At 42.4% G+C, this 22678-nt stretch overlaps 1 protein-coding gene across 2 annotated transcripts in view; it reads left to right on the top strand.

The window, feature by feature from the left end:
• The first annotated feature begins 4435 nt into the window (after positions 1 to 4435).
• Positions 4436 to 22678, top strand: part of IPO7 (importin 7) — a 48818-nt gene continuing 30575 nt past the window's right edge. The window contains exons 1-4 of one of the 2 annotated variants that reach the window (XR_010600961.1): positions 4436 to 4700; positions 16600 to 16681; positions 20235 to 20388; positions 21669 to 21827. Coding sequence is in view for 1 of the 2 variants with exons in the window: in XM_005291696.4 (XP_005291753.1) it covers positions 4551 to 4700; positions 16600 to 16681; positions 20235 to 20388; positions 21669 to 21827 (545 nt within the window). In the remaining variant the exon portion in view is untranslated. The remainder of the gene's footprint in view (positions 4701 to 16599; positions 16682 to 20234; positions 20389 to 21668; positions 21828 to 22678) is intronic. The other variant, XM_005291696.4, reaches the window with a different exon arrangement.

The following is a 22678-nucleotide window of genomic DNA, read 5'->3' on the forward strand; positions in this document are numbered from 1 at the left end:
CTTTAGTACCAATATTTTCTCCCTGTGAAGGTACTTACACACTGTAATCAAGTCCTCTATCTTCTTTCCGATAAGCTAAACAGACTAAGTGCTCTAATTGTCTCGCTGCGAAGCATTTTCTCCAGCCCTGGAATGATTTCTGCAGCTCTTTTCTACACCCACCTCTCCAATGTTTCAACATCCTTTTAAAAATGTGGACCACAGAACTGTATGCAATATTCCAGTAGCAGACTCATCAATGATGTACACATCACCACCTTACTCCTACTCACCACTCCCGTTTATACAACCAAGGATCCCATTAGCCCTTCTTGCACAGTATCACACTCAGGTTCAGTTGCTTGTCCACTATGACCCCCAAATAGTACCGGTAATTTCTTTCCAGGATACAGTGCCCCATTCTGTACATATGTTTTGTATTTCTTGTTCCTAGATGTATAACTTTGCACTGGGCTTTATTAACACATTTTGTTTGAGTACCCCCAGGTTATTCAGTGATCCAGATGGCTCTGTACAGCTGCCTTGTCCGAGACAGGACTCTGCCAGAAGGCGGGGGCGAGGTGGTAGGAGAAGGTTGACCGGCCCTCAACCCGGTCAGAACCAGGGGCCACCTCGGCCACCTTCAGGCCCCAGGCAGAACTTTTGAAGGTGCAGTCAAGGACGGTGCCCCAGTCATCTCCCAGGATCCAGCCCCCTCCTTTCGGGATCGCCTCTCCCATTTCCACCGTGCTTGGTCCCTTATAACCTCGGACCGTTGGGTCCTTCGCACGGTGGAGAGGGGATACGCTCTCCAGTTTTCTTCTTCCCCCCCCTCCCACCCCCCCTCCCCGTCCCTCTTCAGGGACCCTTCTCACGAGCAACTCCTTATACAGGAGGTTTCTACGCTCCTATCTATGGGGGCCATAGAGGAGGTTCCATTAGAGTTAAGGGGCAGGGGATTTTATTCCCGCTACTTCCTGATCCCCAAGTCCAAAGGGGGTCTGCGACCCATCTTAGACTTACGCGGACTCAACAAATTCGTAGTAAAGTTGAAGTTCCGCATGGTCTCATTGGGGACCATTATCCCTTCCCTGGATCCTGGAGACTGGTTCGCCGCCCTCGACATGAAGGACGCATACTTCCATATAGCAATCTACCCGCCTCACAGGCGCTTCCTGCGATTTGTGGTAAACAAGGTGCATTACCAATTTGCAGTCCTTCCCTTCGGCCTATCCTCGGCCCCAAGAGCGTTCACAAAATGTATGGCCGTCGTGGCGGCATACCTTCGTCGGCAAGGGATACAGGTGTTCCCGTATTTAGACGACTGGCTGGTACGCGGTTGCACCAGAGAGCAAGTTCGAGCTCATGTCCACATAATAGTACACACATTCCACGAGTTGGGCATTCTACTCAACAAAGAGAAATCCACGCTAGAGCCTACCCAGAGGATAGAATTTATTGGGGCAGTCCTAGACTCCGGACGTGCACAAGCTATTCTACCAGACATAGCTATTCTAATCGTTTTCATACCATCACAAGCCTCATTCGAGGGCTCAGGGCCTTCCCAATTACCACGGTGAGGTCGTGCCTCACCCTGTTGGGTCACATGGCTTCTTGCACGTACGTAACCAGGCATGCCAGACTTCGGCTTCGCCCACTCCAGACCTGGGTGTCATCGGTATACCGCCCATATCGGGACAGCCTGAACATGGTGATCACGGTTCCGAACTCGGTCTTGACCTCCCTCACCTGGTGGCTAGATCACAGTGTGGTTTGCGAGGGGATGCCGTTTCACGCCCCACAACCCTCTCTGCACCTGGTCACAGACGCTTCATCTCTGGGTTGGGGTGCCCATCTCAACGAACATCATACCCAGGGCCTGTGGACTGCACCCCAGCTAGCCCTGCACATCAATGTTCGGGAACTGATGGCGGTGCGCCTGGCGTGCCAGGCATTTCTCAATCTCCTACGTGGCCGCTGTGTGTTAGTTCTCATCGACAACACCACGGCCATGTTTTACATCAACAAGCAAGGAGGAGCACGTTCGTCGATTCTATGCCAAGAGGCCATTCGCCTGTGGGACTTCTGCATCGCCCACTCGATCCATCTCACAGCATCGTTTCTTCCTGGAGTCCAGAACACTTTAGCGGACCGACTCAGCAGGTCCTTTCAGACGCACGAGTGGTCAATTCGTCCGGACATCATCTATTCCGTTTTCCAGAGGTGGGGATTTCCCCAGGTAGACCTGTTTGCATCTCGAGCCAACAGGAAGTGCCACGCGTTCTGCTCCCTACAAGGGCGAGCTCCGGGCTCTCTATCGGACGCGTTTCTCCTACCTTGGAAAGACCACCTGTTTTACGCCTTCCCTCCATTTCCTCTGGTCCACAAGGTGCTGCTCAAACTACGCAGAGACCAGGCACGAGTAGTTCTAGTCGCTCCAGCGTGGCCGAGGCAACACTGGTACACCACACTGTTGGAGCTCTCGGTTCAGACACCAATCCCGCTTCCGTTGTGTCCAGATCTCATCTCTCAGGACCACGGCCGACTACCGTCATCCCGACCTACAATCACTCCACCTCACGGCGTGGTTGCTCCATGGTTCACCCAGGCAGAGCAATGCTCGCACTCTGTCCAACAGATTCTGCTGAGCAGTAGGAAGCCTTCAACACGGACCTCGTACTTGGCCAAGTGGAAGCGGTTCTCCTGCTGGTGCGAACAACGAGCCGTGTCCCCGTTACAGGCACCTATTCCTCTCATATTGGAATATCTCCTCTCCCTAAAACAGCAGGGTTTGGCGATATCTTCAATTAGAGTCCACCTGGCCGCTATATCGGCCTTTCACCCAGGGGAACTCGCGTCCTCGGTATTCTCTAACCCGATGGTTGTTAGATTCCTCAAGGGCTTAGACCGGATGTACCCACAACAACATCAGCCCGTTCCGACGTGGGATCTCAACCTGGTTCTCTCCAAGCTCACAGGGCCTCCATTCGAGCCACTGGCCACCTGTTCACTTCTGTACCTATCCTGGAAGACAGCCTTCCTCGTAGCCATCACCTCGGCACGGCGTGTTTCGGAACTCAGGGCGCTTACATCCGAGCCCCCTTACACGGTTTTCCATAAGGATAAAGTGCAGCTTCGTCCACATCCTGCCTTTCTTCCTAAGGTGGTCTCTCCGTTTCACATGAATCAGGATGTATTTCTCCCAGTCTTCCATCCTAAGCCACATGCTACTCGCCAAGACCAGCGTTTGCATTCTTTGGACGTACACAGGGCCCTGGCTTTCTATATTGACCGCACAAAGCACTTTAGAAAGACGACGCAACTCTTCGTTGCAGTGGCCGACCGAATGAAAGGCTTACCGGTCTCCTCACAACGCCTATCCTCCTGGATCACGTCTTGCATCCGGACTTGCTATGACCTGGCCGGTGTCTCAACACCGCACCTCACCGCTCACTCAACGAGGGCCCAAGCTTCCTCGACTGCCTTCCTGGCTCAAGTTCCGATCCAGGACATTTGTAGAGCTGCAGTTTGGTCGTCAGTCCACACATTCGCAGCTCACTATGCACTGGTGCAGCAATCCAGAGACGATGCTGCATTCGGGTCAGCGGTTTTGCACACAGTAATGTCTCACTCCGACCCCACCACCTAGGTAAGGCTTGGGAGTCACCTAATTGGAATCGATATGAGCAAGCACTCGAAGAAGAAAAGACGGTTACTCACCGTTGTAACTGTTGTTCTTCGAGATGTGTTGCTCATATCCATTCCAAACCCGCCCCCCTTCCCCACTGTCGGAGTAGCCGGCAAGAAGGAACTGAGGGGGCACCGGGTCGGCTGGGGTATATATCCAGCGCCATGAAGGCGCCACTCTAGGGGGCTCCACAGCCGACCCGCCGGGTGTTGCTAGGATAGAAAATTCTCCGACGATCGTGCACGCGGCGCGCGCACACCTAATTGGAATGGATATGAGCAACACATCTCGAAGAACAACAGTTACAACGGTGAGTAACCGTCTTTTCCTCCCCTTAAGCGAGTGTGAGGCTTTGAGATATAAGGAAAGTCTTTCTCTACTCTCCAAATAAAGACTTAGGATATTTGGAGACAGCAGTTCTGACTGAAGGACTTTATATGGGTCCAGATAGTTACATGGCCCCCATTTCTATAATATAGTAGGCCCTCAAAATATTAATTTATCCTCTCAACAGTCTGTGAAAGAGAAAAAATATTCTCCACGTTTTACAGCGGAGGAACTAAGATACAGAGAGGTTAAATAACCTAAGGTCAATTGGACAGGGTTGCGGGGGGGAGCTCTGGGTGAGGAAGGTTCCCCCCACGAGGGCGGGGTTGGGGGTCACCCCCCATGTGTGGGGCTGCGGGGGGGTGCTCGGTTTGCAGGCGCGCAGGTTGGCCCGGCCCTGTGGGGAGGAGGCCGCTGCCCCGGACTACAGCTCCCGTGGTGCCCCGCGGCGGAGCGGAAGGGTCCCGCTGGCCGCGGCGCGGGGGTAGTTGCTCTATCCGGGGCCTTGGCGCTTCTCTTCCTTTCGCGCCGGCTGCCGCTGTGGAGCGGCGGGTCCATGTGCGCATCGAGCGGCGCTGCCCTGCCCTCCGCCTCCCCGCGCGCCGCCCGCCCCGGCCAGGCCATGGACCCCAACACCATCATCGAGGCCCTGCGGGGCACCATGGACCCGGCCCTGCGGGAAGCCGCCGAGAGGCAGCTCAATGAGGTGAGGGCGCAGCGGGGCCTGGGCTGGAGCAGGAGCCCGGCCGCCGGCAGGACAGGCGCGGGGCCTGGCCCGGAGGAGGAGGAGGAGCTCAGCTCCCGGGGCCGCAGCGGGGAGGCCTGAGGGGCCGCCGGCGGGGGCAGCGGGGCAGGACTCGGCCGAGGAGCGCTGGCGGGATCCTCGGGGCTGGGGAAGATTCCGGCCAAAGTTGGGGAAGGGGAGGCCGGGGCTGGGGAGTCTCCGGCCGTCAGCCGGAGCAGGAGGGGAGTAGCCCGGGGGAAGCGGCGCCGTGCGGGGCCCGCTGGGGAAGCCATGCGGAGGGGGAGGCGGCGGCATGGAGAGGTCTGTCTACTGGAGGGGCCGGGGAAAGGCCCCGGCAGTGCAGTGCCTCGCTTGATGTCGGGCTGCCTTCCTGCTCCGTCAGCATTGTCCTCAGCTACCTGCCAGCCCCAGACGTGGGTCTCTGCAGCCGCTTGGGCTGAGTGCCTGGGTCAACCCACTGCTTGTCCCATTAGGAGCTATGACTCGGACAAGTCCGGTTTCCATGAGCTTCTGTAAAGTGTTGGTCGTGAGTCTGGGGAAAGGAAACCAAGCTGAATTATTTCCTAATTAAATTAGCCTTTAATATCACTCGGGTGTAGTTAATCCACATAGGGCCATAATGTTGAGTTGAAGTTTTGGGAGAGGGGGAGGAAGGGGTGTAACAAACTGCCACAAAATGTTGTGTTCAGCTGGTGGCAGAAAGCACCCTATTATGCAGGCCAAGAAATGCACAGTTTCTCTAATATCAGCAGTAAATTCTCCCCATTACCTTTTCTGAACACCAATAAACAATTTGTTTGACAGTATAGGCTGGTGATCTTTATGGCTCCGAGGGTCTGCATTTGGGACCTGGTTTATGGCTATCTGTATGAACGTTTAAAGACATCTCCCTCTAAATTTGAGACCTAGTAAGGAAAATTAAAAGGTGGAACTCCATTGCTTTGTGATTTAAATGCCACAGCTAGCATTTATAAAAAAAATAAGTTTTAGATACAATTCTAGTAGCTTGAAACTTTTTAATAATATTTAATCAGTTGTTTTTGATCCTCATAATTCAATATATGCAGCTTTGTTTTGCATGCAGTTGGAATATATATAACTTATTTACATAAGTGCCAACAGTGTAAATTGATGTGCTCAATAAATTTCTGAAGATAAGGTTCCTGCTCCAGAAGCTTGCACTCTCTACATGTTTATGTCTGATGGAGGATGGGATGCAATGGAAATAGCATGCATTATTTCCATGGCTTGGTTGATTTTTAAAAAAGTTTGGGTGACTTGTTTCAGTCCATCTAACTTGCTAACACACTTCCGTGCCAGAGGGATGGAGACTAGGACTTGTAGACCTTTTCGAAGAGTTGCATTTTAAGGGTTGATGTGAAGAAGGTGGTGTCACAGGGTAGACTTGGTGAGGGACTGGGCTGCCTGTCTGTTATATACACTTGTAGACAATGTATTTGATGTGTATTAATCCTCAGTTCAAATTTACTTTTTTAATTTATTTTTGAGTAAAAGTAATACAGAAGCCACACAAGTTGGCTAAAATGAATATAATGTAATATTATACACAAGTACATCAACATATATGGTAATTCAGTTCAGATCTACTTGTACTGATATTTGCTGCAGGGTCCAAATTGTTGAGCATTCAGGAAACTTTTAGATCCTCTGGTAGTGGGGGACTCCGGGTAACAGACTAATACTGTTGATTGAGAAATCATGCTGACCATCAACTGACTTACTTTGTTCACTTTGAAGCACGATGGCCTACCATACCGTTAACAAGCGTCTCTGTAAAATCCAAATATCCCAGTTATTTTGAAATCCTCCGTCATTACTGCACCAACATATAATAAAATGGTGAATTCTTTTTAAATACAGGCTCACTGATAACTGAGAGAACTTTCCTGGTTAAATGTCATTATGTTAAGTCCTGAACCTACAAGCACTTATGCATGTGTGTAAGTTTACTTATATGAATGGTCTCTTTCTTATCTGAATAGTCAATTATGCATCTGTTTGTAGGATTAGGGCCTTAATTTGTAACCTTTACTCAAGTTGATGTTTTCTGCTCTATAATGGGCCTCCCTTTCTGCTGTAAAGATTAAACTGCTTCTAGCACTCGAATGATACAATGCAAGTGGCCAGCAGCTCACATGCTTTTTAGTTTAATAATTCCTCCTGGCTGTCGTATTTCTCTATCTGATTTGGCCAAAATGGTTTTGATGGACTGATATGAGACTTTCTTTCTATAGAAGACTTGAGAATTGCTCTTCCTCTTTCCTTTAAGAGACTACTTCTGATTTTACCTTCTGACAAGGGGAAGCAGTTTTCAGCAAGAGAATAAAGAATGAATTAACAGTCATAATTATTGTGAGAGCCAAATGTTTTTACCAGTGCTCATCCTATTCTTGATATGCAATATATAAGAAGGTATATGTACATAATTGCATAACCAGCAAATACATTATTTGAATATGATGTAACAAACATTTTATGAGACTTCTTTCTGAAGGAGGGAATGTCATCAGAGTAGGGGACTGAGAGGCAGATTTCTGGATTCTTCCACGCTTTGCTACTGAATGTTTGACCTTGGACAAGTAATTTAATCTCTTCTTGATTTTAATATGACTGACTTCATTGATTTTTATTTTTTTGAGTCAGGGATTGACTGCAGATCTCAAAGCACTTTACAGAGTTTGAAAGATGTTCTGTAAATGCAGAGATCTCTGAGGGTTCTGATCTGTTTCTCTTTTAGTCAATATTTGTGACTCTACTAGGGGAGATAAACTATTGACTATGATGCCACCAATAACCCGTTCCCCTGTCCTCCCCGCCCAGCTCTTCATCTCATTGAGTGTTAACTCTTATCTCAGTATCTTAGCAAAATAGAAACCTAGATCATAACCAGCTGTCTGAGGTTCAGTATGGGCAAAACAGAGGTAGTGCTTGTTGATAGAGGAGAGGGGAAATGCTTAGAAGAACTGGTAGAATCTTTTATCACTTCATCATTAGAGGGCATCTGTCCCAAGTTATCAAGATGGTGTGTAACCTGGGTGGGTCCCAATAGACTTATCTTAGCAACCTCCCATCCAGCCAAGAAGCAAAGTAGCTTCTACAGGGACACTTAGGTTCTACTTGGTACTTGACCCTTCAAGTAAGCATATCAGAAAGGAGGAGGATGTGCTATATTCCCAACTAGGGCAATTTTGTACATTGAAAATGGTATATAAAAAGAGCTCAGATACTACAGTGATCAGTACCTCAGAAATGCATATGAAAATAAGGTTTTGTAAGAAAGCAACTATGGAAAGACAGTTGGTTGTATGCCCCTACTTCTAAACTCAGAACAGTCACTATTTTGGTAGCTGGTGTTCTCTGGCATGTTCTTCATTGTGATTCCGGAGAATGGTGATGGTTTACTACTCGACTCTGTCTGACATACCTAACAAGATTAGCTTGTAATGTTAAGATACAAGAATAACTCAAATGCAGGTGTTATCATTAAGATGACCCGTCCAAATAATAGTCATACAACTTTTTTGTATGAGAACTTTCAAAAAATTACTGATTGCAATGCTACATAGCATTACTTAACCCCAGTAACCTTTTGCTTTCCTTAATAAAATAAAAAAATAAAAATCGAAGTTTGTTGGGGAAAGTTCTTAATCTTTGTGGTGCTCTAGTTAAGCCACTCCTTTCAAAAGTCTGGCATAATCTGTCGTCTCCTTGGTCTGAAATATACTATGTAGAGTACCGTACAATATTGAAGACTGGTCACCAAAGCATACCCTCAGCCTGACAAAATAAACCAGTGTAAGTCAGTTGAGTAGCATTAATCTCCTGTTTTACACACACGTAAATGCCTTGATGCTGAAATAATTGTTTAAATAAAATTCTTGAGCCTAGACTGACTAGTGAAAGCTTTAGAGTAAAATGCATAATTTGCACATACAATCCTGCCTTTGATCCAAAGATCTCCAAATGCTGAACCCAAACGTTAATTAAGCTTTTTGGCATTCTAAAGTAGGGTAAGTATAGTAGTAGTCCCATTTTTCAGATGGGTAAACTCAGATGGTCTTAAGTGATTTGTCCACCATTGTCATGCAGCTAATCAGTGATAAAGCCAAGAATAGAGCAAAGGAGTCCTGGGTACGTGTAATTTTCAAACCACTAAATCATGCTTTCTCAAGTGGCTTACTGTTATAAGGTGCACTTGCTTCTTAGTAACCATCGCATTTCCCCACTACTCAAAAACCAAAGGTGTCAGTACATGACATTGTGCTAAAAGGACTTTATCATCTTTACCTTCCTTCCCTGGTATACGTTTCTGTGTACAATTTTTAAGAGGAAAAATCCTAATATTTATACTCTTGTCTAAGATGTTTTCTGTACTTAAAACTTTTATTGACACAGCTGTGTCAGTCAGGGATGTGAAAAAAAACACTTCCCTGATCATCATAACTATGCTGACAAAACTTCCAGTGTAGCTGAAGCTATGCTGATAGAAGAGTGCTTCATAGATGTGGTGTTCCTACACCGACTGAGAAAATATGTATGCTACATCTGCACTGGGGGGCTGTGCTGGTATTGGCTTAGTAATGTAGATTTAGCTTAGATTAGCTTGTGAAAAAGAAAGTTTGAAAATACTGTTGCAGGCCGGGTCAACACCTGAAATCCCCTTATGGACAGGAGGGGGCCAGAAGTCTGTCTTCCCTCGGGGTTGGGGTTGGGGCATACTTGTGGTCTTAACTTGAGATAGCAAACTCAGGTTAACTAATAGTAGGTAAAATCCTTGTGAAGACAACGCATCTTGTAGTTTCCATGTGAGTTATCAGGTGGAGTAAAAGACAATGGAGTTGGCTAACTCTAGTTAAGGCTTTGTCTACACTAGCACTTTTGTAAGGGGCGTGGTAAACAACACCCCCTCCGACTGACATAAGTTTCACCCGCAAAAGTGCTGGTGTGGACAGAGCCTCCCCTGCCGACATAGCTAACGCTGGTCATTGGGAGTGGTTTAATTATCCCAGCAGGAGAGCAGCTACATGGGAGAACTTACAGCAGCACAGCTGAACCACTACAGCTGTGCTGCTGTAAGGTTTGTGGTGTAGACATAGCCTTAGATTGCACTTTTTTTTCCTCACAAAACAGGCTTCTGTACCTGCAGACTATTCTGATGAGTTAGGGCTGCAATGGCTTGCTTGGCAAGATCTGATGTGAATGTATGGTCTCTTTACAATATGCAGTGGTGTTGTAGCTGTGTCGGTCCTAGGATATTAGAGAAACAAGGTGGGTGAGGTAATATCTTTTATTGGACCATCTTCTCTCACCAACAGAAATTGGTCCAGTAAAAGATATTACCTCACCTACCTCATGCTTGAATAGGTGTCCCGACACTGCTGCTTAGTAATGTTGCATATCTTACACTTTTTGTATGCAGCAAACAGTAACTTCACAAGAGAGACTAGATGGATACAACCAACTTGTGAAAAGATGAAATCAGAATGGCTTCAGCATCTTTTTAATGGCCAACTGAATTCTTCACCGTAATGTAATAATGTCTTGCTGTTTAAGGCTACCATTTCCGGATTGGTGAAGATAAGTGTTGTTGTTTTTTGTTTTGTTTTTTTAATTTGTTAAAAACACCAGTGTTCAGTGATGTGTTTATCTTGCTTGGAAAAGGTAAATAAAGAATTCAGTGTTAGAATACTTTGTAAAGCTGTGCTGAACTTTAAAAAAAAACTGTTGCATCTCATTGTAAAATAGTTTACTTGCTCAACTAGTGGCAGAGACCATATAGATATGAAATAAACAGACATTTTTAGCAGTTTATATTTACTTAATTTTGACCTATTATGCAAATTATTCATCTGATCTTTATTAAAATGTGTGCTACCCTGGAAGAATATTTGTTTTTTGTTTACATAACTTGTGGTTCCAGTCTAGCAAAGTATGATACGTATTTTATTTTTAAAAACAGTCCTTTGATTTGCTGCTTTGACTGTAACAATTTTGGAAAAATACCGTATGCAGTATGGCTTTTATAATAGCCTAAAATTTTCATGCTCCAAGGGAGAACAAGAAAGTTTGTTACATGTCTAGCAAAAATGAGATGAAGTTGTTGGAGGTTATCATTTAATATTCATAAAATATATTTTGGTATGAACTATATCCATTAAAGTTACATTTATCTTGTGGGAAAGTAATGCCTTTTCTCTGTACTACTTACCTCTCTGAAGTGATTTGCTTTCTATCATGTTAATTTCAGATTGAATTTTATAGGTGAGATTATGTAGCACACGTTAGTTTTCTGTTTGTAATATAATTGAACATGTATGATTATGTCAGGTAGGCAGGCACATATCTAGTGAATCAACTTTCTGAAATGTGCATGAAGATGTGTAGCCTCTGGAAAACTGATGCTAACAAACAGTGGGGTAGCATTTGTGGTCTGATAGAAAACATTCCTCAGCTAGAAAGGCTGAATGGCAAAGATTGCTCAGGGGAAAGGTCCCTGAATTCTTTGGCTCTTAGACAACAGTCATACCAGTGACACAGCATGTTGGAGTGGGGAAAGAGCAGTAGGTCAGCCTGACTATTAAGTGCTGTATTACTTGGTAGAAAAGGACAGGCTTTTATTACCAGAAATTCTGCTGCAATTAAACATAATTGTAATTCTAACTTCATTAATTTTTGTACATATCAAAATGTATGTAAACAAGGAAGATTAGAGCATGATAATACTAATTTGTCTACATTTTGCTGATGCCAATGACTTAGACTTAAGAATTTCTCCTGTTCTCTCTAAAATTTGAGCATTAAGTAGAAACACTTTTGGAAGCCTGCAATCTGTTGTTTTTCATTCCTGTCTTGGGTGATGTTAACTACTTGTGGGATATTTTATAACCATATCTGGCATTTCTGAAGGCTGTGGTAAGTGGAAATCTATAGAAACAAAATATTCTAAATTCAAACAATTGCCATAATGGGGAATAAATAAATTTTCATGCATTCAGGCTATTACTGTTTGAATGTGAAATATTCTGAAAGTCAGATTTAATTTATGCCTGAATTTCCTCTCATTATTTTAATTTCTCATTCCCAACTTACCTCTTATGTTCTCAGATATTCCAGCTCATCCTGGGCATTCAGAACAAGAGAAGTCAGTGGCTGTATAAAACACAGAGCTTTTTTTTTTTTTTTTTTTAGCTCTTGTGTCAGTGAACAGGGACCCAGAATGCTGGGACACAGCCATTTGTTAGAGAATAAAAATACGGTAGGAGCTTAGAGATGGCTGCAACAGGCAAGTCTGTCCAAAAACTTTTATGCTGTGATCACAATGACTACCTCCAGTATATGGTTCTAATCTTAGTTATAGTATGTAAGGCCACTTATTGTATGAAGTTTTATGAAGTATTCAGGTGCAACAGAATGATCCATTAGAATTATGAGTTTGTTTGGTTTTGTTGGTTTGCCTCAGACAACTAGGCTATGTCTGCAGTTCACGTTGGAGACATGCTCATGTTAGCTGTTACTCAGTTCACATGCTAAAAAACAGAATGTAGCCTGAGCAGTGGTATGGGCTAGCTATCCCCAAGTACCTACCTAGAGTCTTAGCTAGGCACGTACTTGGGGTAGCTAGCCCCTTGTGCTGCCATGGCTACATTCTATTTTTCGTGCATTCGCTCGATGAGAGCCTGCCTGAGTATGTCTCCTTGAGCTGGGAATCTCACCCCAATGTAGTCATACCCTGAGGGTGAAATCCAGTCCCTGTTGACATCGCAAAATTCTCATTGACTTTGGGCTTGTCTACACTTGGATTTTATAGCACTCTAACTTGCTAGCTCGGGGGTGAAAAAATCACCCCCCTGAGCGCAGCAAGTCTAAGCGCTTTAAAGTGCTAGGGTAAACCGGCTCCGAGCGCTGGGAGCCAATCCCCTCGTGGAGGTGGATTACCAGGAGCGCTGAGAGAGCTCTGCATGACCACACTCGCGGTTCAAAGTGCTACTGTGGGAGCATTTCTGTGACAGTGCTTTTAAGTTTCCAGTGTAGCCATGCCCTTTGTAGTCCATTTCATCAGGCTCAGCTCTTGTTGAAGCCAATGGAAAGACTTCAGTGGGCGCTCAATCAGCATCTTAAATGTTTGAATGTACTTGTTTGAAGGCTGTTTCTTTAATAAAGTAATGGAAAGCAAGGGGGAAACTTACTTGACTTCTCTGAGGCTAAATTTTCATTGGACCTACCAAAATGAGTCCTGTTAAGACTTAGCTGCATGTGTATTGATAATAATTAGGCAATGATTCTCCACATTTTTCACCCTGGAACCTACCTTCAATTTAGTAGTATGGGAAATATTGGGTTGTTGTGAAACACATCTTGAGAACCCAAATTTGATATAAAATGTAAATATTGATGTGTATCTGTGTGAATTTAGTGCTCATTAATTGCTTAGATTAGGAGAACAACTTGCATCTTTCATGCAGAGCCTATCTCACTACTGTGCTACTAGTGCAGCTACTTCAAGAATGAGCCTCTACTCTGCTAAAGGGAATCCATTAAATTAAAATTAAGGCCACTTTAGTTATGAATAAGAGTGTCCGCATGGGTTTAATTTAGTTTAACTGAATTAAATTCATGCCTTTAGTTAGTTCAGATTAATTTTTGGAATGTTGTCCCCATCCCCTGATAGTCTCTAAAAGTGATAAAGGTGGCTGTGATGATTCTCAGGGTACCCAGGACTTTGAGCCACCTTGTTACCCTCTGCCTCCAGGCTAATTCTGAAGAACATTAAAAATGATTTCAGATTTCTGTGTAGTGTTTTGTGTGTGTCCATAGCAAGCAACTTGAGTAACCCAAGTCACCTTTTACATAGATGGCATCACCTTGTGCATAGGCTAGCCTTTAAATAAAAAAAAAAATTCTCACTGAACTCCCTGTTAGCAAAATACTTAATCATATGTCCAACTTTAAGCATGTGAGTAGTCCATTGACTTTAAAATTAGTCACGTGCTGCATTACCTTGCTGAATTAGTGCCTATTGCATGAGTCACTGCAATTGAAACATACTACAAGAAAAGTACTTCAATTCCATCCATTTCCACAAGTGCAGTAACTAGAGAAATCTTAAACAGGTGCAGAAATTAATGTAATCAGATGATTAAACAAAAACACAACCTTTTTTGAATATAAACTAATATGCTTCATTTGATGACAAGCTCCACATCTTTAGGACACGGAGCTGTGGAGAGATAGGGGGCCATAGACCCTTAAACTCTGCAGTGTCTGTCATTCCCAATTACTTCCTATCTTTTCTTTCCTCTGCTCCTGTATCTTGAGCCCCTGGAATCTGTAGGAATAATGATTCCAGTGCACACTTTGTTTAAAAAGAAAAAAAGGACACTTGAGCTGTACGTAGTGGAGGCACTGTTTCTGTGGACTTCCACAGTCTGATATATATCACATGTAGATTTTGTGTCCCAATGCTTAGAATGTGCATGCATAAATTATATTTTTTTTTAAATCCCCCCCCCCCCCAAAAAAACTTATTAACTTATAGTTAAATTTGCTTCTTAATATTGTTTAAAATGAAGGTGTTTAAAGTTTAAAAAAAATCAGAACTCAAACTATTAAAGTATGGAATTGACTAGGAAAGGCAAGTTGCATGAATATTCAAATATATGAACAAGTGTAAATGAATTTGTATCTAGAGCATTTAGGAGATGTTTCTTTATGAAACTTGTCTAGAGAGAATGCCATAACTGAATAAACTAATCTGTTGATGTTGTAAATGCTTATAAGACATATTCATGCTATTACTGATTATTTGATCGTATACAAAGAACACTTGGTCCTGATAAAAATGCGTTTTTCTTGATGGCTTTTTTATCTTGTAGAGGAGCTGGAAAATATTGGTTTATCATAATTTTATACTGTATTGTAATGAGGCATTCTTTCATTTTGTAATATCCTAGGTAATGCCCTTTTAATGATCTTGAAGATGTTCATATTTTCTTTGCTTCATATAGGACGTAGCAAAGTGCATAATGTGGAGGTAACAAACATTTTCCTATAAAATGTAGGTGTTATGTTGCTTGATCCCAGGTGCACATCATTGATACCTGTGTACTGAAAAGCAGGTAAAGCCACTATATTGACTTATGTTATGCAAAGACAAGCAAGAAAGCAACATTTCACAAGTGGATAAAGGACAAAATCAAGGAAGAAATGTTTTCAAGTTGTAACAGGGTATTATAAACAAAGCCTTATATATTGTGTAGGTTTAAGTCAAGGTCACGTCCTCTCAGGGAATTTTCTTCTTAGAGTCTTTTCCAGTTTTTCATGCTGGGGTTAGGGGCATATAGGTGACTATCATATTTTTTAACTTGGCTAATAATATTGAGAATGCATCCAACATTTTCTTGTAGGTAAAGTTAATCAGTGTAGTGAAGAAAACTATATTCCTTTGAGGAGACTTATTGTGCATATCCTGCCAATTTTTTTACATTGCTGATGTTACTCTGTTTAGACTTCCATGCAGAAGCCAAGGTTCTGTAAGTTTGCCATTGTGCAATGTACTCTGATGTTGAGAATACAATTTCTTTTATGTTACAGAAGGCCATATTTATTGGTAGTGAGGTAAAAGGGAATCACCAGTCAGTTGTGGTAAAAGAATGTAGTGCTTAGTTTAAGACTAATCTGAGCAGTTTGCAACTCTATTATATCATGAATTCATGCCTTGATGAATCATCCATGTCTCAATGTAAAGGGAAGTCATTTGACATCCAGTGCCCCCTGTCAGCATTGCTTAAGAAGATAAAACTTTGGACTTATTGGAAAAATGGTTCCATGAATTTTAACAGCAAAGTGGACTTTGCCCAACTGCACGTACATGCAATAAGACAAGAAAATTGCCTTTATTTCTCCTTGTGTGTATCTTAAATTACATTAATCATCTCCTTTACTTAGGAAAGAGCTAACTTATCAGTTTCCTTTTTCTGAGAGCAATTATAGCTCACGTAGTCTGATATTAATAGACTAAAGTCTTATGGTTCTCTATTTGCGCTGTAGAGGTTCACACACTTTATCTAAACATTTAGGATATCCTTTTTTAAAACATTTTTAACGGAGGGTGATTTTATACAATGTTAGATATTCAAATCTTTCTTTAAACATGGCAGAAAATTAGGTTAAATATAGGTCTATAAGCAAAGGCTCTGTCTAAACACAAACACATCTTTAAAAATATGTTTTTAGTCTGGTTCAAATTTGTGTACACTCATAGCCTCAGGTCACAGTAGCAGATCATTGAATGACGAATGTTGGACAAAATCTGAGAATACTATGATGTTAGAAAATATGTACAGCCTGGCATCTCCAAATGCTAAAGATATAAAATAATGACTTAGCACCACCATTCCATGCTGTCTTAATTCAGAATGCCAAGTTGTTATTTAATTACACAGTGTAGTTGTAGCTGTGTTGTCATGCTGTAATATATTTGTCCTAAACGGGATAATTTATTCTGTGGTAAAGAAATCTGATTACAGAAATCTGTTTCAGACACTGGGGGGGAAGGGGGAAAATGTACTCTTCAGTAAACAATAAGAATATCCCCCCACTATGTGATCTTCTGAATACATCAAACTCAAGGGGTTTGAAAGCTTTCATTTGTCACTTGATATTACAACGTAGTTTGAATTGCTGATGATATAATGATTGCATCACATGGTACTCAGACATTTTTGAAAATGTATTTACTTGGAGTATCCGGAAGCTTCAACGTTTTATTTGCAAGACATGATTGGTTTCCAATATTATTTTTTGACATCTGACTTACTTGGTTTTGTCTTCTGCTTTGCAGGCTCATAAGTCAGTGAACTTTGTTTCAACTCTGCTTCAGATCACTATGTCAGAGCAACTGGATTTACCAGTGAGACAGGCAGGCAAGTTTTCTTTTTCTTTATACTCAGAATGTTTACATACTGTATACACATTGCATACAAAAAAAATGAAAATGACATTAAGATTGCAAAGTCAAGTGTTCAAAAGCTAGAAAGAGCCAGAATTAAGGTTGCCTGTGTAGTAAATGAGACTTGTAATCATATGTTGAATGATGAGGATAAAAAAGAAATATTAAATAAGCTACCAGTTTAGTGAGCACAATCCATTCTGTGCAGTGAATGAGTGCCCTGTGGAAAAAATAATCTTAATTTATTATGCAATTCAGTATAATTGTGTACTGTCATGCGTATGCACACATAGAGGCCAAATTAAGATGGCAAGGGTAACCATAACTTTTGTTTTTCTGAATTTTTGAATGCTTGCCTTTGTAACAGTAACATTCTTTTAATGCAGGGTTTGGAAGTCATTTAAGTTTATTTTAGTTTTTAGCACACTAAAATAAAAAAAAAATGCACGGAAATTCCATCACATGGAACTATATTGATGTCCACATGGGTCCTCAGCAGGGCTGGAACTTTTTACTCTTGGGGGAATTTTGTGTCAAAAAATAAAAAATTCTGCACACAATATTTTAAAATTCTGCATATTTTATTTGTCAAAATAATGCAATATAATCACACCAGTTTCAATTATTTTGGTCATTTCTTTCAAAATACCTATCAGCAAGTATGTCTGTAACAATAAAGACAACAAAAAAAAGATTCCCCCAGGAGTAGAGAGTTAAAGTAACCCCTACGACAACCCAGTTCCTGTTTCTCTGTTATGCTTTTGTCGGGCACCTCAGTCTGGATGTGTCACATGTGCCATCTGGGCACATCTGGCGGGGAAAACTCTGCCTCTCCAGTCTTTTAGTAATTTTTTGTCTTTTGTCCTGCACCCATAGGGTTACCATATTTTAAGTTCCCAAATGCCAGGCTCAGGGAGGAGGGGGACTGTGTACTGGGATGGGGGTATTTGAGGGTGCTGGAGGGGCTGTGTGGTGCCCCTGGCCCAGACACCCACACCCCCTTCACCCCCAGAGCCCAGCTGCAGGCTCTGCTCAGCTTGGTTACTGTCCCACTGGGTAGAGATGATCTGTACCTGCTGATATTGGGTATGGGGGGGCACAATTTAAAGATTCAGCTGCCCCAGAACAGCTTGAGTTACACCCCCACCCCCCTGGCAGGTCCCTACTCTTGCTTACCCTCAGTCTCTCCTCACAGTGCGCAGCTGCTGTACAGGGAGGGAGCCCAGCTGCACCATGTGACTAAGCGGGGCCAGCAAACCTGGGAACCAAAGCCCTCCAGCACAGGTGCACTGCGAGCTGGGGAGCCGGGCTCTGCCGGGTCCAGCAGCCCTTAGCAATGGCCAGCAGCTCTGCAGCACCATTTTTGCAGGAAAAAAATGAAATTCTGTGCAGAATTTCCCAAAGAATAACCTTATATCCTTGCACCAGACCTCTATCACATGAGCTAATGAAGTAATTGGTAGCAGTATGTGGACCAGCCACTAGAGGTGGGTGAGACAGACACACTTTGCCAATGGATTTCTGCTAGATAGCAAGGGAAGATTGAGACTCTCTAATCTTGATCTGAATTCCAGATTCTGTAGGGGCGAGTACTCTAAAGCAGGAGTTCTCATAACAAATTTTTTTGTGGCCTCTCTTGCTGGTGGCTGAACTGACACTTTTTTCCCTAAAATATTTGATTAAGTTTAGGGAAAAAAAATAAATAGCACATATACACATCCACATCATTGTAATTTATTTATTGCAGATACAAATATCACTTCACAGTAATATTTTTATTATTGAATGTTGGTTAATATCAATCACTTTTCACAGGACACTATCTGGAAGGCTGTGAGAAGTGATACTTGCATGTTTGTTAATATCACTTTTCTCAGCAAGTCCCAGGACAAATTAAGCCCTGGATTGGGGGTGAGGGGAGGGGTTGGAGGCGGAGGCAGTGGGAGATGTGGTGGGATAGATGTGGGCCGGGGGAGGCAGCGAGGGCCTGGGGTGGATGGGGAGGGGGGCATGAATGTAGGGCCAAGAGAGAGGAGGGTGGGTGGTGAGCCCCGCAGCTGTGCGGCTGGAGCCAGGGATTGGCGCCTACTGCTGTGTGCCATGGGTCAGTGCCTGTGGCTAGAGCCCAGAGCTGGGGGCAGGAGCTGCATGGCCAGGGCAGGGAGTTGGAGCCCCGGGCCGCAACGCGGCCAGAGCCCAGAGCTGCATCACCAAATGCGGGGGTCAGTGCTTGCCGCCACAAGGCCGAAGCCTGCACCCGCTACTGTGCGTCTGGGGATCGGTGCATGCCCAGGACCGGGGATTGGCGCCTGCTGCCACACAGCCAGGACCGGGGATCAGCGCCCAGAGCCAACACAATCTCATAGTAAGCCAAGGAAAAACTAAGCAATCTGTCGAGGTTCTTGGGTCTTTTGAACTTATTTTTACATTATATCATATCTGATTGTGTTGGAAATAATTATCCCACCATCCGTTTGTTTCTTTGGGAATGGCTCATATCCTTTTTGCAGTAAGTAGGATAACTTCTGATTACAGAAAATAAGGAAAAGGACAGCAGAAATAATCTGAACTAAAACCCTGATTTTCTTAGTTAACTTATACTGGCAGATTCTTGTGCCCATACAGATGAGCTGGCAAGATCAGGAACTACATCATTATCACATTCAAAATAACAGGTTTACAAGGCATGCTCTCTGAATCCTTTGTGATACTGGTGCTAGACACCATATAAACATTTAATTGAAAACCAGCAGAAAACCTATTGTACATTATACAGGTGTAGTCAGAATTCAGTTAATATTAATTTTGCTCTAACTGTTTGTAAATCTGGACTTTCTTTTGCACTTGTAAAGAAAAGAGATTAATAAAGCATAGTTTGAATTTTTGTCAATTAACGGAAACATGCATCTGTCAGCAACGTAATATGACTCTTTATAGCAGATAACCTATAATCTTTGTGTAGAGATACTCAATTTGCTTTTAAGATTCACTTGAATGTAAAGCAGACCATGTAGCCCAAACATAGTCACGTTATAGAACAAAATCAGACTTTTAAAATACAATTAAATGTATTTAATGCTGACTAGCCTTGTTTTTAATGCTGACTAGCCTTGTTTTTAAATACCAAAAAAAGATCTCAGAATAATTACAAAGGAAGCTTCTTCAGAGATGTTTTAATAAAAAGTTACCACAACTCTTCTTCATAACAAGAAGTGGAAATATCTTTCAAGACTCTATCTTCTTTTTAGACAATGTTTTTGAAAATAAGTGTTGGTAATAGTGGACTTAAGAAATATGACAGATGCCATACTTGATAACTGAAGAAGGGGAAATTTTTGTTCCATGTAGAAAATTGGGAGATTAGTGGCTTTTGAGTGCAGGTATGTTGGCTCTCTGATATGTTAAATGTTGTCCATTCAGTCAGAGTTAATTTATGGAGTGCATTTTCTAAAAGTAAAAATACGCATATCCGCATAATGACTGACTTTTGTATTGATACCAAGTGATGTCTTGCTGTTATCTGACAGGTGTTATCTACTTGAAGAATATGATAACTCAGTATTGGCCTGATCGTGAAACTACACCAGGGGATATCCCACCTTATTCCATCCCAGAAGAAGATAGACATTGTATTCGTGAAAATATTGTAGAAGCCATTATTCATTCTCCTGAACTAATTAGGTATACAGTTTTAATTTGCTTATAATGTAGTCATAGTTTTGATACCGTTCTTTTAAAATTAATACCACTTGCATACTACATTTCATTGTGTCTTGGATTGTAACACACAGATTATAACACACAGATTTCAGAAAAGGGCAACAAAAATGATGAGTGGTATGGAACGGCTTCCGTATGAGGAGAGATTAAGAAGACTGAGACTTTTCAGCTTGGAAAAGAGATGGCTAAGGGGAAATATGATTGAGGTCTATAAAATCATGACTCGTGTAGAGAAAGTACATAAGGAGGGGTTGTTTACTACTTCTCATAACACAAGAACTAGAGGTCACCAAATGAAATTAATAGGCAGCAGGTTTAAAACAAATAAAAGGAAGTATTTCACCACACAATGCACAGTCAACCTGTGGAACGCCTTGCCAGAGGATGGTATGAAGGCTAAGACCATATCAGGGTTCAAAAAAGAACTAGATACATTCATGAAGGATAGGTCCATCAATGGCTATTAGCCAGGATGGGCAGGAATGGTGTCCCTAACCTCTGTTTGCCAGAAGCTGGGAAAGAGCGACGGGGATGGATCACTTGATGATTACCTGTTCTGTTCATTCCCTCTGGGGCACCTGGCACTGGCCACTGTCGGAAGACAGGATACTGGGCTAGATCAAGGGTTCTCAAACTGGGGGTCGGGACCCCTCAGGGGGTCGTGAGGTTATTACATGGGAGGGTCACAAGCTGTCACCCTCCACCCCAAAACCCGCTTTTCATCCACCATTTATAATGGTGTTAAATATATAAAATAGTGTTTTTAATGTATAAGGGGGGGGTCGCACTCAGAGGCTTGCTGTGTGAAAGGGGTCACCAGTACAAAAGTCTGAGAACCCCTGGGCTAGATGAACCTTTGGTTTGACCCAGTAGGGCCATTCTGATGTTCTTATGTACTGGAGAGCATAGAATTAATGCAGTGAGAGAACATGGCTTTTCATTCTTCATTTGTACATTGTACAACATGTAAGCGATTTATTGGCGTAACATCTTTTGTACTTGGAGAAGAATGGATTCCTAAATTATTCTAACCCTTTTACAAAATTTCAGAAGATAGTAAATGCCAAGCAGAAGGAAAGTAGAAGATCAGATTAGACTCCTCTATGTGTAAACAAGAGTTCCGAAAGCATGTTGAGTTTTGTGTGTTCAGCCAAAAATGAGCTATTTCATCATCACAAAAAAAACCTCTTAAAATAATGAAGGTAGTTATTTGTTTAACCATGTGTGTGTTTGACTTCCAGAGTACAGCTTACTACTTGCATTCACCATATTATCAAGCATGATTACCCCAACCGCTGGACTGCAGTTGTGGAGAAAATTGGTTTTTATCTTCAGTCTGATAACAGTGCTTGCTGGCTTGGAATTCTCCTTTGTCTTTATCAACTCGTGAAAAACTATGAGTGAGTTTTCCCCAAACAAAAAACATAGAAAGTCTATCCATTTGTAGCAATATATTTTCTGTAAGTTATATTTATTTATATATATATATATATATATATATATATATATATATATATATATATATATATATATATATATATACTCTGCTGAATATGAGCTGGAGGTTAATGTATAAAATATTGAATTGCATGTTGCACTGAACACTGATATTGGAGGTAATTAATATAAACCTCTGAACTCAATAACAAGTCTTGATAATATTTCACCATCTGGAGAAAGTAGTTCATGTTGTCTTTCCTAACTAGTTCCATAACTAGTACACTACATAACAATCTTTCTTCACATTAAAACTTTGAGATCAGAACACTAGGGTTTCTTTAAAGCTTTCTGAGAGTTGAAAATGGGCATGGTAGTACAAGTCTCTTAGTGATAGGGTAAAGTGTGTCCAGGGGACAAAAGCATGGCTTTGTCAAAAACCGGGTGAGAAATAACGTTTATTAGACATCTAGACAATTTGTAATCTAGATATTGTGTTGCATGTAAAAAATACATAAAGGTTGCAAAGTCCAAAAATTCAAGTTATGAAATGCCAGAATTAAGGTTGTCTGTGCAATCTTAGTTTGGGCCCCTTTTGCATATGCATTGTCCATTCTCTCATAGGAAGTCTGTAGCTGTAGCAGAGCCACAGATAAAATCCTCTTCTCTAGCTCCCAGTCTAGTGCCTTAAATGCTTAATTTGTTTGTGAACATCTGATGTTTGTCTATAAACAAACATATATCTAAGCGTAAATTCAGTCCATGCAATTACATGTGTTAACTTTGAAAATCTGTCCCTCACTGTGTAGTGTTA

This window comes from Chrysemys picta, chromosome 4, assembly GCF_011386835.1.
Source record: "Chrysemys picta bellii isolate R12L10 chromosome 4, ASM1138683v2, whole genome shotgun sequence".
NCBI classification, from domain to species: domain Eukaryota; kingdom Metazoa; phylum Chordata; order Testudines; family Emydidae; genus Chrysemys; species Chrysemys picta.